This window comes from Varanus komodoensis, unplaced genomic scaffold (assembly GCF_004798865.1).
Source record: "Varanus komodoensis strain SLA01 unplaced genomic scaffold, ASM479886v1 scaffold26, whole genome shotgun sequence".
Lineage (NCBI taxonomy): Eukaryota > Metazoa > Chordata > Lepidosauria > Squamata > Varanidae > Varanus > Varanus komodoensis.
In genome coordinates this window covers 11885871-11902584 of record NW_025335684.1, presented here as the reverse complement: position 1 = coordinate 11902584, position 16714 = coordinate 11885871, and the positions used below count along the sequence as shown (strand labels likewise).

General features: G+C 51.3%; 1 protein-coding gene across 1 annotated transcript; it reads right to left on the bottom strand.

The window, feature by feature from the left end:
* Positions 1–1616: 1616 nt before the first annotated feature.
* Positions 1617–16636, bottom strand: LOC123025197. Its single transcript, XM_044433729.1, has 4 exons — positions 16394–16636; positions 5089–6068; positions 4317–4495; positions 1617–2417 (listed from the first exon to the last, which is right to left on the bottom strand). The coding sequence occupies exons 2-4, from the start codon at positions 5567–5569 to the stop codon at positions 2028–2030; spliced, it is 1050 nt and encodes a 349-aa protein (XP_044289664.1). The 5' UTR covers positions 5570–6068; positions 16394–16636; the 3' UTR covers positions 1617–2027.
* Between the last annotated feature and the right edge of the window lie 78 nt (positions 16637–16714).

Below are 16714 nucleotides of genomic sequence, written 5' to 3'. Positions count from 1 at the left end.
CTGGGCTAATACTGTGCAGCGTATCCTTTGAGGGGAGGAAGAGAAGGCGTGAGGGCACCAGCTCCACTGGAGAGCTTTCCTAGGGCTGGGGGACGAAGCAGTGGATCCACTGCTGGGGGGGACTGGCGTGCAACGGGCCCTGCTGTGGTCACTAGCCATGTAGAGGTCAGTGGAAGGATGTGCTAACTGGGGGCTTCTCAAGAGTAAGGAAGGGGAGAGGCTGAAATAGGGGTGCAGAACCCCACAAGGCCAGGAGGGTTGATGCTCGCTTTTCTTGTCCTCTCCGAGTGTTCGGTGGTTTCCCCAGTTCCCAGTCTAAAGGGTCGTTACTGCCAGTGAGACCTGCTTCGAGGAATGCCAATTCAGTTTCTCAGTAATCAGGGAGGCCGGACCTGCTCTTTTGATCCCATCCTACTGGTGACTGGAGAGTTTGCCTTCATCCCGCTTCGTTCCGGTTGTAAGGATCTCCATGTCCCAACCCCTTGTGAAGTTGGTGAGGCTTAGAGCATATGCCGAGTGCAACTTCACAGTGGTTTTGGCAGCCACGTGGCCCTGGCGTCCAGGTCTTCGTGCTCCGAGCTCAGCACTCTGCCCCCAACCCAACACTAGTCCCTGTGTAATGCCCAAGACTATACAGCCACCCTTCCTGACCACCAGCCAGGTGGGGTTGCTAGGAGTTGGAATGCTACAGTTTTGAAGGGTGGGAACTTCCCTAGCCCTGCTAGAGATATTTTTCTACCTCTTCCCAACAGAGCAGCAAAGTCCGTTGCCATTTCCTTTCCAACATTTTAAATTTGGGGCCTGCTTCATAGACCGTTTACACATGATGTCGGGTGACAATTGACAATGGCTAGACTCATTTTACTATGTTATCAAGCGTGCTGATCTTACTGCCCTGTACAACCAACACTTTTAAGAAGGATGCTGCGGCTTGCCCTGCTGAAGTCAGATAGCATTTTATTTGTTTTTTATAATTACACTTCTATTCTGGCTCCCCCCACGCCTTGCAAGGATCCCAAGGCAGGATCCCTGGTGGTGGTCCTCTCCATTTCATCCTCACAACAACCCTGTGAGGTAGGTTAAGCTGAGCCTCTGTGACTGGCCCAGAGTCACCCAGTGAGCTCCATGGCTGAGTGGGAACTAGTGCCTAGATCTTTCAAGTCCTAAGCCAACACTCTAACCACTAGGACACACTGCCACCTTCAGGTAAAATGGGAGGTGACATCCCTTTTCATATTTTGGAGGAGGTAAGGCAGACAATCTGTGCTTTGCTGGGCACAGAATGGGGGGGTGCAGCAGATGCGGCACACCAGCCAAGGCACATCTCCACCCACCTTATGGGCAAAGCCCCCTTGGCCTCTAGCTATGGACTCCCAAAACTTCCCAGCTGTCATCCCTCATCAACAGCAACTGTAAATACTTTCTTTGGGCATGGTTTGCATGAAGCCCTTCAAGGCTTGGGGCCGCACCCAAACCTACGGCCTGCATGCTCTTTCTCCCACTACCGGGGCTGGAGGCGAACACGGTCGGGGTCCCGCATCCAGATGCTCCAGCCTGATGGAGGTTCGTGGGGGAGCGAGCCCTGCCGGAGCAGAAGGCTTCTCGAGTCGGGCCTGTGGCCACAGCGGGCAGTGGGTGGCTGCCGAAAACCACTAGAGCGTGGGCACACCGGCAACCTTCTGCCCATGGTGTCCAGCGACACATCGCCTCCGAGACCAGCACGGATGGCCACCCCGGCCTTCTCCATGCACCTGCCCAAACCCCTCCTAATGCTATTCAGAGAGGTAGTTTAACAATGCGCCATTGTCATACGGGATGACCCCAAGTTTTGGTATCCTAAGACGGGGAGAAAAGTATTTCTCTGTCCATTTTCTCCCTCCCTCTCAGCTTCTCTGACCCGCAGGGGTCCCTGAGCAGGTGGTGGGTAGGACACGCGTGCCAGGGAGGAGGGCGCCCCAGGTAGAAAGGTGCAGGGGGCTATTTAAACAGCTCCACTGTTTTCTCCACTTCCGTCTCCCCACAGTTGATCAGATCAGCTCCATCTTGAACTGGCTGAAATTCGGCAAAGAGGGAGAGGGGTCGGCCAGGCTGCCGTACGGCGCACAGGGGGGGTTGGCAGGAACCGCGCCCTGGCTGATGGTGGAACTGAGCTGCTGCAGAGTCATGAGCACCTCCTGCTGGAAGCGCTGCTGCTGCTCCTGCTGGCGTTCCAGCTGGCACTGGCGCTCCAAGACCACATGCATCGCTTGCGCAAGCTTCTGGACCTCAGTGTGCACCATGTCCAGTTTCTCTGCAAGGGTCTGGGGGTTGGCAAAGCAGGCCAGGGAGGCAGCCAACGGACCTCCCCGCTGGGAATTTTGCTGGGCTGTAGAGCACATGGCGTGGAACGTGGGGGTCTGTGTAACGGCATCCGTAGTCTGAAACAGAAGGAAAGCAGGTTGTCAGACAGAGTTATCCGTGGCTGGGTACGCACAGTGCAACCTGAGCTCAGCTTCACTCCAGCCTGGGGTCTTCTAGACACTGTGAACTACAACTATGATTCCTGTTACCCAACACCCTTGGCCACGCTGTTGGGAGTTGTTGCCTGAAACTCCCGACGGGTACTAATTCTAGAGAGGGCTAATCTAGGTTTAAGCCCACTTCCCAAGTCGCTATCTGAAAACCAGAACGCTGCACGTGCTTTTTCTCTGAGCCATTGCTTTAGTCATACGGGCATTAAATCAAAACTTCCCGCCTGATTGAAGATTTCTTCAGAACCAGCAAGTGCACCGTGGCCACTTCCCGAGTCGATTATAGCACAACTTTCCCCCAGAGGTGGCATCCTGATGATGGGAATTGTAGTCACACGCCTGTGGCAGGCAGCTGCTCTGGAAAAGACTGCAGCAGCAGAACGCAAGCTTCCAGCAGAGGAGGAGGTACCCAGAACCCCCCTGCTTCCCCACCCCGATATACACACCCCGCCGTCCTTCCAAGCTACTTGCACGCCTTTTGTGTGGAGTCGCCTTTCACGCCCAGGTGTGCAGGGCTCACGCAGCTCACCTGCAGACGGCCGCCAGGAGATGCCGCCCCGGCGGGTCTCGTGCCCCTGGAAGGCTGGCTGGCTGGCGGGCGGGCGGGCGGGACCCCCAGAATGATGGGCGGGCAGGGCACAGCGCTGCAAGGAGGCTGCCCGCTCTGCAGGCTCGCCTGGGGACAAGGGGAAGTGGCCGCAGGAGACCGCTACTCTCCGGCAGCCGCGGCAGCAGCTCCTCCGTGGGAGGCGAGCTGTTCGTTTGTCCGGCTGCTCCGCTTTGTGGCAACGTGGCCGTCCTGGCACCTGCCATCGAGCCTGGGCCAGCTGCTCGTCAAATATTTATACCCCGCCTTTCTTTCCTGCAAGGAACCCATGGCAACGTCCGGGACCTCCCTCTTCATCTTATCCTCATAACAGCCCTGCGAGGTAGCCAGGGACCAGCCCAATGTCACCCAGAGAGCTTCATGGCTAAGGGGAGGCTGGAACCCGGATCGCCTGGGTCCCAGCACAGCACTGCCGCCACTGCAGTGCGCCGGCTTTGCCCATAAAGCAGTGGCGTTGCCCCTCAGCCCCGCAGGCCAGACTGGGCTCTCTGGAAGAGGAGGCACGCCTGCTTTCCCTGGCCGTGGCCTCTTCTACCTCCTACCGTTTGGCAGTCCCACATTTGTGTGTGTTTTTTTCCACCACTCTAAAAAGGCTGATCAGGAATATCGCCTCCCATTCTAATTGAAGGTAGCAGTGTGGCCTAGTGGTTAGGGTGTTTGCCTAGGACTTGAGATCCAGGGTCTAACCAGTTGGCATTCTGTGGTCTTGCCCACTTTGCCTCTGCCTCGCCACCAGTGGTGCTTCCCCAAAACGCAAACCGGGCCTGGAAGAAGTGACGTTGCAGCCGCCAAGGCATTCGTCAGCCTTGACATCAGCCCTGGCACTCTTGATGGGGCAGGAGCAGTGCTCCACCTGAGCCCCCTGCTCTAATTTCCCACAGTGCCCTTGACAGCGCGCTGCTCCAAGATACTGCGGGAACTGCCGTTTTCAGGGAATTGTAGGAATATCTACGTTGCGCACTTTGCCTGTTATAGAACGCAAGTAAGGCAAGAGAAGGGCAGCCGGTGGAGCATGGGCCCCTCTCCTTTCACGCGTGGTTCCTCCTGCTTTCTGCCCACCAGGATCTATCCGTTTGGGCAGCCAAGTTTAGGACAACTAAACTCTTTGTTTTTGCTGTTATTAGAACGTAGTCAGAAAATCTGCCTTTCTCGCAGTCAGTCTATGTTCTGCCTTCCCTTACCCAAGACCTCCTTCCTACCTTTTTCTGGAGGTGGATTGCTCTGCCTACTATCTTCCGCTTCACGATTAAGGCAGGATTCCTAGCAGGAGGCAGAAACGCTTTCCCTTTGCAGTGCGGATTAGGCAGAGGGGCTGCAGGTACAACTGGAGCCGAGCAACTCACCAAAAGGGAAGATTTTGGCATGAGGCAGTTGTCCCCTAGGAGAGAAAAGGGAGTGAAGCAGCCTCCACGGTGTTGCCAGTTTTGCTTTCCTCAAATTTGCTTTTCTGTCCTGCTTTTCTCCTACAAGTTAAAGACCAGTTGCAAAAGCAGAGAGACAAAACCAGGACAAAAATACTGAGCAGGACGGTCTTCTCTGTGGTGGCCCTCCCAATTACAGGACAAGCTCCCCGCGAGGCCTGCCTGGAGCCGCTCCCCACTCCTGTTACAAAAGCTTGACCAGTCAAACACTTTCTCCCAGCCTCAAACCAGAGGGTAGTGCCCTTAGAAAAGCTAGGATTCACGGCACGTCGCCTCAGGAACCTGTGCAGAGCAGAATGCCGTCAGCCTGGGCTTGCACCGTGTGCCGGTGAATTGCAATCAGTGGGCATTTCCCTCAGGCAGAAGGCATGGACAGAGTCATAGCTCTGGAGGGAGCTAGCTTTGCAGGCCACCTACCCTACTCCCCTCACCCCGGTGCAGGAAATCTTTCCCAAAGGCCGGATGTCCCCAAAAGATGGCCTTGGGTGGCCCGCTCCCACTCCATCGGGCCGCTCAAGAAGTCTGCGGAGGCCGCTGCAACGATCCTTACCAAGGCTTGGGCCCAGCTGTGATCCCACAGGGAGGTTCCCATGGCTACTGCCCTGCTGCTCCCCGTCTTTGCTCAAGGACGTCACGCTGACGATCTTGATGCCGCCCTCGCCCTCTGGAGGGCCGTTGCCGTGATGCAGCAGCTCACCGTCCGGAGCGGCTCCCGCGGCAGGCCCAGCACCTTCGCCTGGCTTCTGGTGCCGAGCTTCGTGTCCCTGCAGCAGCTTCCAGAGCTGGTTGTCCTCCCAGCCCGCTGGGTCCGGCAGAGTGTTCTGGCTGCCCTTCTCGAGCAGAGGCAGAGGATGGGGGGCCGGCAGCGGCGGGCTGGGCTCAACATTTTTGCGCTTGAGGAACAGGTAGATGGCTTGCGGAGTGACGCGGATGTTGTCCAGCTCCAGCACCTTTTTGATCTTGCGGAAGCTCAGCCCGGCCTTGCGCAGCTCCACGATCCGTCTCTTGGCCTGGTCATCTAAGCGGCCCATGGCGGTCTCTGACGGAGCCTACAGCTCTGGCCTGCCGCCTCAGCCTGACGTCTGGCAACCCTTTGCAAGAAGCAGCAGTTTTAGAGCACAGTTTTAGAGCATGTGCCAGCCCCACACACGGCCCAGATGTTCCCGGGGTGGCAAGCGGGCTCAGTGAGAGGAAGCCATCAGGAAAGCAGCCCATGTAGCCCCCAACGGTCCAAAGCAGCTGCGGCAAGGGAATTGCAGTGGCGTCATCTTTTAGGAACCGACCCCAGGCAGCTGCCCTGGACGGCAGACTGGTCCTGAAAGCAACGGCGACCGTGCCCTACTGGAGCGGCCATGGGTACTTTACTTGGACATGTGCTTTATGCATATGTCTCTCCGTTAGAATACAGCCAGAAAGGACGAAGGAGGATGGTGGGAAATCTCTCCAGTGAAGTGAAGATGGATCTGCTATAGACCACCGGGACAAGGATGGCCAGCATTGGTCCAGGTGTTCACTCAGTGCGTGCAAAACCTGGAAAAGAAATAAGTTCATAGGCAAAAACGGAAGGCCGAGGTTTCATTTTCTAGCATCTACAGTGCAAGGTGGGAAAGGCCCTCTGCCCTCATGAGACCTTTGAGCATTCCTGCTGTCCGTGCAGCCACAGCTGGTTAGTTCGAGCAAAGGGCTAGTTGGAGCAAAGGGCATGGAAGCTTCCTGTGTGGTTTACTTGTAAAATCTCTGAGGAACTGCTACAACCCCCAGTTCTAGCACAAGAAAACCTAGAGTAATTGAAAACCATTTCCTCTGCTTTCAGCCATACATTTCGGCTGGGATGGATCACTGTGTATTTACTGCCAAACCGTGGCATATAAGAGGACAGAAATCGGCATGAAGGGACTGGCAACGGCTGGCCTGGCAGCAGAGGACCAGCGGGCCGGCGGCTTCCCGGTCAAGAAGCCCATCTGTCATTGAGCTCCTGAAGTCCGGTGACCACAGGGCTCAGTCCACAACGCTTCCTTCTGCACAGAGCAGCACTTTACAGCTGAGCAAATGCATATGAAGAAATAGTCACGCAGGCCAGAACATCTCATTGCTCAATCCTGGAATTCCAGAAACAACTAGAATTTCCTTGCACAGAGGGGCAGGAAGAAGTTCTTTTAGGTTCTTTGGCAGAGCCCAGAATTCTTTTTGAAGCTCCTTTTGTTCTCCACCTTCCTTCACACTAAGGCAGCTTGATAGGAGGGATTTCATGAAGCAATGGATCCTGAGGCTGTTTTCTCCCAACCTTTTAAAAAAACGGTGTTAGAATTCAACATGGTGGGCATTTGACACAGAAGCTGCCTCAGGAAGCTAGGGAACAGCAGATGAACATCTCAAGTTGCAGGCTGTTTTGGCAGCTCCATGATGTTTCACCTCTGCAATGGATGCAAATTGTTCTAAAACTACTATGCAGTAAAGAGTTTTAAGGTGCAATCCTTATGCTACGCTGGCTGGGAAATGCTGGAAGTTGTTGGGTTTTTTCCTGCCTAAATCTGTACAAGATCAGCTCTTGGAAGTTCATTTTCGCATGTTTGCCTCTCACCCTTCCTGTCCAAAAGAAGAGGAAAAATCACTGGAAAGTCACCTATTGGATTTCAGTGGATTGCCAGCACAATCTCAGCTATACAATGCATTTCACTGTTCAGTTAGTCAGGTTTACGGCAGATAACCACCGTTTCTTACAATTTTGCCCCCAAAGCAAGACAGTTACAAAAGAGAAAGGGTTGCACAAATCATTCAGATCAGTTCACGATCGACAGTGTCTGTCCTTCACGCTCATCTTTCTTGCAACGAAGCCTGCTTGATTAGTTAAACATAGCTAAAATCTGCATTTGTACAGAGTTTATGAATCAGCACAGCCAAAGTCCCATCAGATACGCTCCCCAAGAAAGAGGCAAGAAATGGTTCTCTGAGACTCGCCTACCGTTTGCAGAAAAATAGATAAAGAATATGACCCTTTATTTCAGGAGCGGTGATTTCTGGAAACATTCCTCCACCTCTCATCCAAACATGCAAAAGTCTTAGTCTGGATGTGTGATTCTGTATTGTGGCAGTCACACCATGGCTTCAGCCCAGGTATAGGTTCTTACAAGTGTTCTCCCAGCATGGAAAGAAATCAGGACCCGCCCCCCACTTTCATCCCTGCTTGACATTAGGTAAAGGTAAAAGTTTCCCCTTGATGTGAAGTCCAGTCATGCCTGACTCTCGGGGGCGGTGCTCCTCTCCGTCTCCTAGCCAAGGAAGCCAGTGTTTGTCCGCAGATAGTCTCCATGGTCGTGTGGCCAGCATGACTAAACACCGCAGTGCACGGAATGCTGTTACCTTCCCACTGAGGTGGTGCCTTTTTATCTACTTGCATTTGCACGCTTTCGAACTGCAAGGTTGGCAGGAGCTGGGACGGAGCAACGGGAACTCACCCTGTTGTGCAATTCAAACTGACCACCTTTTGATCAACCAGCCCAGCAGAACAGTGGTTTAAACCACTGCGCCACCTGCAGGCCCTGGTGCTTTACATTAATTCACCATAATGAATTCACCCCACCCAACCCTGCTCTGGATGACCTTATTGCTTATCCCAGGATGAACATGAAACAGACTGGCTTCCGCAGAAGATACCAGCTTTTATCACAGCTGCTCACAGCAAACTCGTGTGGGAGGAACCAAGTGAAAACGGGGAGACTGAGAAATAAGAGGGCATATTTGGATGCTCAGGGACTCCCTAAAGGTTTGCAAAAATAAAAAATATTTTTTTTCCGCACAGACTAGCAGAAAAACTTCCATTAACCCTCCCCACCTGGCCCCAGCCGCATGAGGACAGAACTAGTTCACATGGCGTATAACTCAGAAAAGGGAGCCAGTGGCTGTAGTGGTTAGTGCTTTGGGCTGGGACTTGGGAGACCTGGGTTCTAATCTGCACTTGGCCAAGAAGCTCAGAGTGGCTCTGGGCAAGTCTCAGCCTGACCTACCTTACAGGGTTGTGGTGGGGTTAAAACAGAGAGGAAGAGGGCTCTGCCAGCCGCCTTGGGTTTCTTGCAAGAGGAAAGAGGGCGGAATATGTGATGATAATGTTAAAAATGAGGAGAATGGAGAAGTGCAACTAGCAAGAGGAGAAGATGGAAGGTGGCAACAGGAAATACAACTGCGACTATTTGCTGCACACTCTGCCTCTGGAAACAGACCCGCAACTTGTGTGCAGAATGTCACATGCGGTGACAACACGAGCATTTGCTTCCCTGCCGACACGGCGGCTGCGCTGGGCGGACAGTGCTGCCAACGCCAGCCGTGCAGACTCGCTGGCAAGCCGCCATCAGCTGCAGTGGAGGCAAACCGCAGGTCTGGCACCCAAACACCTCGGACACAGCGCAATCGGGAGTCAAGTCTTGCGCAGACAGAGAGCAAAAAAAGGGCTCCCCATGGAAAGGCAAGCAAGCAATAAGGGATGAGGAAATAATGTCAAAGAGGGGAAATGATTCAGAATTGTTGGAATTCATTAGAAGCAGGAAAGCAGCGTGGGCACTGTTGGTCTGCTGGGCGAAAACTGACGTGAAGGACTCCCAGAGGGGGGCAAAGCGGCGGCGGAAAAGCTGAATTAACTCTCTTCATCTGCCTTCGTTGCAGAAGTCGTATAGCAGATACCTGTGTTTAAATTAATATTTCCAGGAAGAAAGAGGAAGTTTTGAACGCTATTTATTTATTTATTTAGAGCATTTTTATGCCGCCCCCTTCGCAAAAAGCCTCGGGGCGGCTTACAAAGCAAATAAACAAATGTAGAATAAACCTTAAAAATCTGGATACATCTCGGCAGAACTATAAAAACCAATAAATAAAGACAGCAATTAACAGTTAAAACATTGTTTAAATAAAAAGGTCTTGGCCTGGCACCGAAAAACAAATAACGACGGCGCCAGGCGGACCTCTCTGGGGAGCGCGTTCCATAAGTGGGGTGCCACTGCAGAGAAAGCCCTCCTCTGGGTACTCACCCTCCTAATATCCTTCACGGAGGGCTCCCGGAGAAGGGCCTCTGCTGCCGATTTCAAGGGGAGGGAGGGCATATATGGACGCAAGCGCTCCTTTAGATAACCAGGTCCCAAGCCATTAAGGGCTTTATAGGTGATAACCAACACCTTGAATTGGGCCCAGACTTCAATGGGAAGCCAGTGAAGCTGGCAGAGGACTGGGGTTATATGAGAACAACACCCCGTTCCCGTCAGCAGCCTGGCAGCTCTGTTTTGCACCAATTGAAGTATCCGGACCGTCTTCAAGGGCAGCCCTATGTAGAGCATGTTACAGAAGTCTAGTCGGGAAGTTACCAATGCGTGTGTCACTGTCACTAGGCAATCATTCACCAGGTAGGGATGCAGCTGATGGATCAGCTGGAGCTGGAGGAAAGCGCTCTTCACCACCACCGTCACCTGAGCTTCTAACGACAGCTCTGGGTCAAGGAGCACTCCCAAGCTGTGGACCCTGTCCCCAAAAGGGAGTGCAACCCCATTCAGGACAAGGTCCAGGTCCCCTACCCCGAAGCCCAAACCACCTACCAACAGGACCTCCATCTTGTCTGGATTGAGCTTCAGTTTATTGGCCCTCATCCAGCCCATTACCTCGGCCAGGCACCGGTTCAGCACAGCCACTGCCTCACCTGGATTGATTGAAAAAGAGAGGTAAAGCTGGGTATCATCAGCGTACTGATGATTCCGCAGCCCACACCTCCTGATGACCTCTCCCACCGGTTTCCTATAGATGTTAAACAGCAAAGGGGACAAAATGGACCCCTGCGGTACTCCATGGCATAGCTGCCATGGCGCAGAGCCATAGTTCCCCAGCACCACCTTCTGGAATCGGCCATTGAGATAGGAGCAGAACCACCTCAGAGCAGTGCCTCCAACTCCCAATCCCACTAGTCTATCCAGAAGGATACCATGGTCGATAGTATCGAAAGCCGCTGAGAGGTCCAGGAGAACCAACAGGGACGCACTCCCCCTGTCCTTCTCCCTGCACAGGTCATCGTACAGGGCGACCAAGGCAGATTCAGTACCATACCCAGGTCTGAAGCCGGACTGAAATGGGTCCAGATAATCAGTTTCATCCAAGAGTGCTTGGAGTTGTCCCGCCACCACCCGCTCTAGCACCTTGCCCAGGAACGGGATGTTGGCCACTGGTCTATAATTAGTGGCCATCTCTGGATCCAGGGATGCCTTCTTTAGGACTGGCCGGACTACCGCCTCCTTTAAAGGGGCAGGTACCCGGCCGTCCCTTAGAGAGGTGTTGATGACCTCCAGGATCCAGGCCCCTATCCCGTGCTTGGCTTTCTTGAGTAGCCAAGATGGGCAAGGGCCAGTAAGCAGGTGGTGGGGCGTACTTGTCCAAGCACCTTGTCCACGTCATCAGGCCGCAACAACCGAAACTCATCCATCAATTTTGGACCAGACGACAACATTGGCACCTCCCCAGAAGGCTCTGAGTCACTAGTGGAGTCCAGCTCGGGACGAATCTGAGCGATTTTCTCCTTGAAATGCTTGGCAAAGTCGTCACAGTGGGCCGTCGAGGGCGGTACGGGATCTTTCTTGGGGCCCGGGTGAACCAGCCCCTGTACCACCCGAAAGAGCTCCGCTGGACGGCATTGTGAGGAGGCAATGGAAGCGGAAAAGAATTTCTTCTTCGCCACCCTCACTGCCACAGCAATTATTATTATATATAATAATTATTATAGCAATTGTTACCGACAAATGGAAAGCTAACAAATCACCAGAGCCGGATTGTATCCAGCCAAGAGCTTTAAAAGCACCCAGGTGGGAAATTGCTGAACGTGCGACATCTTGCTGGCCTCCGATGCAAATAGGATGCTGGGCTGAGTGGTACCCTGAGCCCTGTGGGGTCTTTCTCTCTGCTCCAACCCTAACTATGTACCCTGTCCAATTGTCCTACGGTAGGAGCCCCCAATCAACTTGAAAGAAGCTGCACTTAGGTTATATGCCGCCCCCGTGGTGCTCCCATAGCAGGTACAAACACCGAAAGGGTTACATTACACTTGCTTGCAACTGTACAAGCAAAGTCAAGAAAGAGAACTCCTTTTATATGGAGAAGGGAGCGCTCGCTCGCTCGCTCGCTCGCTCTCTCTCTCTCTCTCTCTCTCTCTCTCGTGTGTGTGGAGGGGAGTGTACACTGGCTTTCCTCCTGTTTCAGAGTTTCTCCTTGATCATGTAAAAATGTGAGGGCAAAGAATGGCATTAAAGGGATATGGCTCTGGGGTAAGCAGTTGTATAAACACGCCTGGCTCAGGGACTGACTTCAGTCGCAGCCCCACACCACACACGGTGCCCATGCGGGCCCACTGTTAATTATTGACTGCAGGAAAACAAGCCAGACATTCCATTCCTGCAATGGAGATGTGACCTGACCCAGATTCCACCAAGCACCGAGATCGTGGTTCCTTCCCCAAACTGGCGCCTTCTCAATGTGCTTAAGAATAATGCCCATCCTTCCCAGCCATGTCCGGAGGAATAGCCAGCTATTTCCAAAGTGTCCTTCCTAGCATGGAGGTTTCGGAAACAAGGCCTTGTTGTCCAAAGTGCCATCGAATGAAATGCCTTACTCGCTTGCTGTGGCAAGCCCCTGAAGGTTGGGAGCAGGACCGACATTTCTACGAAGTCAGGCTAGGTTCCACATAGGATACCAGGAGACCAGGGGTGTAGAACCTCATGCTGGGGCCCCGATCCATCCCTTTGAGCTTCCCCGCCATTTTTTGCCCCATCACAGATTATCTGGGGGTTTTCTGGATTTTGTGTGGCTTTTTTGTCCCCCGCTGCAGTATAGCCTCCAAAAACTTCGCCAAAATGGCATTCAGCCCTTGGATTGAAATGCAGTCTGCACACCCTACACTGGGCCAAGGGTGGGAAACCTGTTGTTGTTGCTGACGGTTGTGTTCATTTAGGAGTAATTTTGTGTGGCTGCATGGTGGTGGGGGAGCAGGACAACCACCCACGAAGTGGAGAGACTCACCCGGAGTCTCATTCTCTTTTCCATCCAGGAGACCTTCAGGAAAGGCTAGCCTGCTTTTGTCAGAAGCCTGAACTAAGCAGTCATGGAGGACTTTCCCCTACCTCTACCGCTTCCACCTTCCTTTCCCATTTCCCTCAAATCCACCTTGCCAGAGGTCTGACGGATTTGCCAGCAAAGGACTTCCACTCTCCATCCATTACGCTGTCCGTTGTAGGCTTCCCCCAACATTTATTCCTTTTCTTTTTTCAAGGCTTGTCCCGCCTACATGAAATTAAGCTGAAAGCTGCATGCAGTTTATTTATTTATTTAATTTATTTTCCGATTTATATCCTGCCTTTTTCCTACAAAGGGCTCAAGGCAGCTTACACCTCCTCCTCCATCTTATCCCCACAACAACATCCCTGTGAGGTAGGTTGGGCTGAGAGTCTGTGACTGGCCCAAAGTCACCCAGTTGGCTCCATGGCTGAGCGGGGACTAGAACCCAGATCGCCTGAGTCCCAGTCCCATGCTCTTAACCACTACGCCACACTGGTTCTCCAGTTCTTGGGCTGCTGGTTGCCCACCTCTGCCATGGACAGTCCTGTGGCAGAACATTTTTGCAGGCCAAAGCCCAGGCCTCCACGGACACATGTTGACCCTGTGGGTGATTTTCCTTTTGTAATGAAACGTGATGTTGCAAGACTCTTTTGAACTGGAGAGAAAGCGGAGGGGGCCCTTCCACAGTATCAGAGTTCACTGGCTTACAATTCATGACAACCCTTACAAGAATTCCTAGCTTTACCTATAAGAATAGTGATGCTAATCCCAAGACTAAAAGCTCTTTGTCTTCTATTTTATGGGAGTCATATAACTTCTTTATAATGGAAATCCAGCGGAGAGACAGGTCAGCCCCATGGCTCTTTCTTGCCTGGATGTCTCCACATGGCCAAAGAATTAATTCCCCATTCACCAAAGAACTCCTGGGTGCAACCCAATGTATGTTTAGATAGAAAAAGTCCTATACATCCCATGAAACATTTGTTTTCTGAGGAAGCGTAATGGAGAATGAAAGATTAAAACTACAAAAGCCAAACTCGTAGAATCAGATGGTAAGAAGCGGCCTAGCAGGCCATCAGGTCTAACCGCTGCCTGCTCAATGCAGGTCTCGGGTCCCCCATCCAGATTTCAACCTGGCCTGACTCTGCTTAGCTTCCAAGATTAGACAAGATTGCAAATTTTAGGCAGCTTCTTGATATCAATTTCCAATGACAGGCCTGTAGTTATGGGCTGAATGCTATCTAGACAGCTACACAAAAACTAAAGCTCGCTATCAGAGGTTCTAGCAAAATATTAACAATTTGGCAGCTCTCTCCAGGGTTTCGGGCAGGAGGTTTTCAAGCCTTACTGAAAAATATGCCAGGGGTCAAATCTGGGAACTTCTGCATGCAAAGCGCATGGTGAGCCATCGCAGGGAAGAGGAAAGGTACGTGGCCTTTGCACATCGACTCAGCCTAAGAAACAAGACGATTCCATCCCACTGAGAGGAAGCAGCAATGCCCTGAAATGACTCCCAACGAAAGTGCAAAAGCAGGACTTCAGTGGAACGTTCAGAAAACAAAAACTGTGACCACAGAAGATTTCCACAACTTTGCAGTTAATCTTGAAGAAATTGACGTTGTGGAAGACGTCATGCCTTGCCTTGCCTCGGCCATCAATGCAAAGGGAGATTGCAGCCAAGAAATCCGAAGGAGAATGAGAAGGCCAGCAGTGAAGAAACTAGACAAGTGTGGGGATGTTTCACTGGAGAGGAAGGCCAAGATCACTCACAGTATGGTATTCTTGATCGCTATGCATGGGTGTGAAAGTTGAGGCTTGTGCGAAGGACGAGACAGAAATGTTTTTAATAAAATTAAAATTACATTGAATTAAATTAAAAAAGCAAGCAAGCAGACAGGAGGAAAAGGGATGCGTTGGTAACATGGAGCTGGAGGAGAGCTTCGCAAATGCCCTGGACTGACAGAAAGACAAACTAGTGGGTCATAGATCAAATCAAGCCAGAGCTTTCCCTGGAAGCAAAAATGACCCAAATGTCATTACTCTGGTCACATCATGAGTAGGCAAGGCTCCCTGGAGAACACAATCAAGCTAGGGAAGGCGGAAGGTAAAAAGAAGAAGACCAAATATGAGATGGATTGGCTCTCCAAAAGAAGCCATAGACTTGAATTTGGAAGAGGTGAACAGGGCTGTCATGAGAAGGAAACTTCGTATAATAATAATAATAATAATAATAATAGGGCTGTAATAAGTCATCGACAACTTTATTTATTTATTTATTTTATTAAAACATTTTTATGCCGCCCCATTCGCCCAACTTGATAGCACATAACAAGAAGAAGCATTATGGTTTTGGTCTGGGGAAAATTAGATGGGCTATGGCAGTGGTCAAAACCAATGGGACAATTTTGACATGTATACCAGCCGGCTGCATTCAATTATCCCTTCTGGAACTGCACATGCTTCCAGCAAAGTCACCCTTTGTTGTTACTGATATTTCAGGACTAAGTACCGAGAAGTAAAACCTGCTGAAGAGTTGCTCTGCTCTGTTTCAACTGCCTAATCATGGATAGCGGTTATCAACCAACCCTGCAAGGTGGGGAAAGGTGACACTGCAGAACATCAAGAATCCCCAGTTAATATCCTGGCTTATGGTAAGCCAGCAGCTAAAGCATTTGTGGTTATGGGTCCCTGACAGCCCTGCTTGTCCACTGTAAATTCACAACTGTGATTTCCTGTATGAATATTCAGCCCATCTCATATTTGGCCTTCATTTTCTTCTGCCTTTGACTTTCCCCAGCATGATTGTCTTTTCTGGGGAGCCTTATCTTCTTATGATGGGCCCAAAATATGATTCAAACTGTTACCTAATCAGCAGTATATTACCAGTGGACAAGCCTTCCCATTACTATTGTTAGTCAATTAATGAAATGCAGTGGCCCAATAGCAGAATATTGTAATATAGGTGCTGCCTTAGAAGCAAAGGAGTTAACGAACCATATGCTGCTCCAGTTAAAATTCCTAAAGCTCCTGCATATTAGAATTTTCATCCTTGCCTCCAGTTTCTCATAGACTGGCTTTTTGTCCTCAAGGAGAAGTCATTAAGCATGTTCAGTTGAATCCTTTACCTTGTGAGCCAAGAAAGGATGAAAAAGTGCCTTTAACAGGAACCATATGATCTATGTCTCTTACTGTATTTTGATAGCTGTTAAGGCCAACAAGGGGATCAGCAAGCATTCAAGTTCATCACAGCCCATCATCAAGCTGAAGGTTAAACAAAATATATGATTGATACATTAAAAAGGACAGAGGGGGAGAATGATATTGAGGTTTCACTTGTCATCTGAAGCACATGCATCCCGGAGGAGTGGAGCATGGGGTATCCAGCCAAAGGAAGTGTTTCATTCATTTATTCTCTGCCTTTCAGGGCAAAATCTTTCCAAGGCATTTCAGGATATTAGTAAGGCGAGCCAATGGCAAAGAGGAGGTAACAAGCCAATTCTATGCATGCCCACTCAAAAGTTTTGTCTTCTGTAATACAACATATTCCCAGGTCATTGGACACAAGATTGCAGCCCCAAAGGATCTTATGATTCAAAAACTATTTCGACCATTTTTAAGCCATATCCAAGAATGACTATTCCTCGAATGTTCTTTTTTGGATTTCCCTCTCTCTTTTTCTAACGGATCAATACAGCTACCTGCCCAGCTGGACGAGGTCGTACAGTTTTGCCACGGCCAAATGACCAGCGCAGTCCATTTATTTATTTATTTTTAACGCTTACCTGCTCTAAACCAGACACGACTGTTCCAGTCCTCACGTTCTGCACGGCTTCCAGGCGCGCAAAGCCATCCTAAGGCGTGCATTAATCTCGGAAACAAGCTCCCACAAGCTTCAACCGAGCTGCCTTCCTAAGTGAAGTGTCTGTAGGATTGCAACCTGAACGAGCTCCCTCGGCAGTTCGCGCACGGGAGCGGGATCCCGCAGGAGATAAGCCTGCTCTGCAGCGCGCTCCTTTGCTATCCGACTGGACGCAGCCCATCCCGAGCGGTGCCTCCTCCTCCTCCTCCCCCCGCCCCCCAAACTTTGCCTATCGCGGATGCTG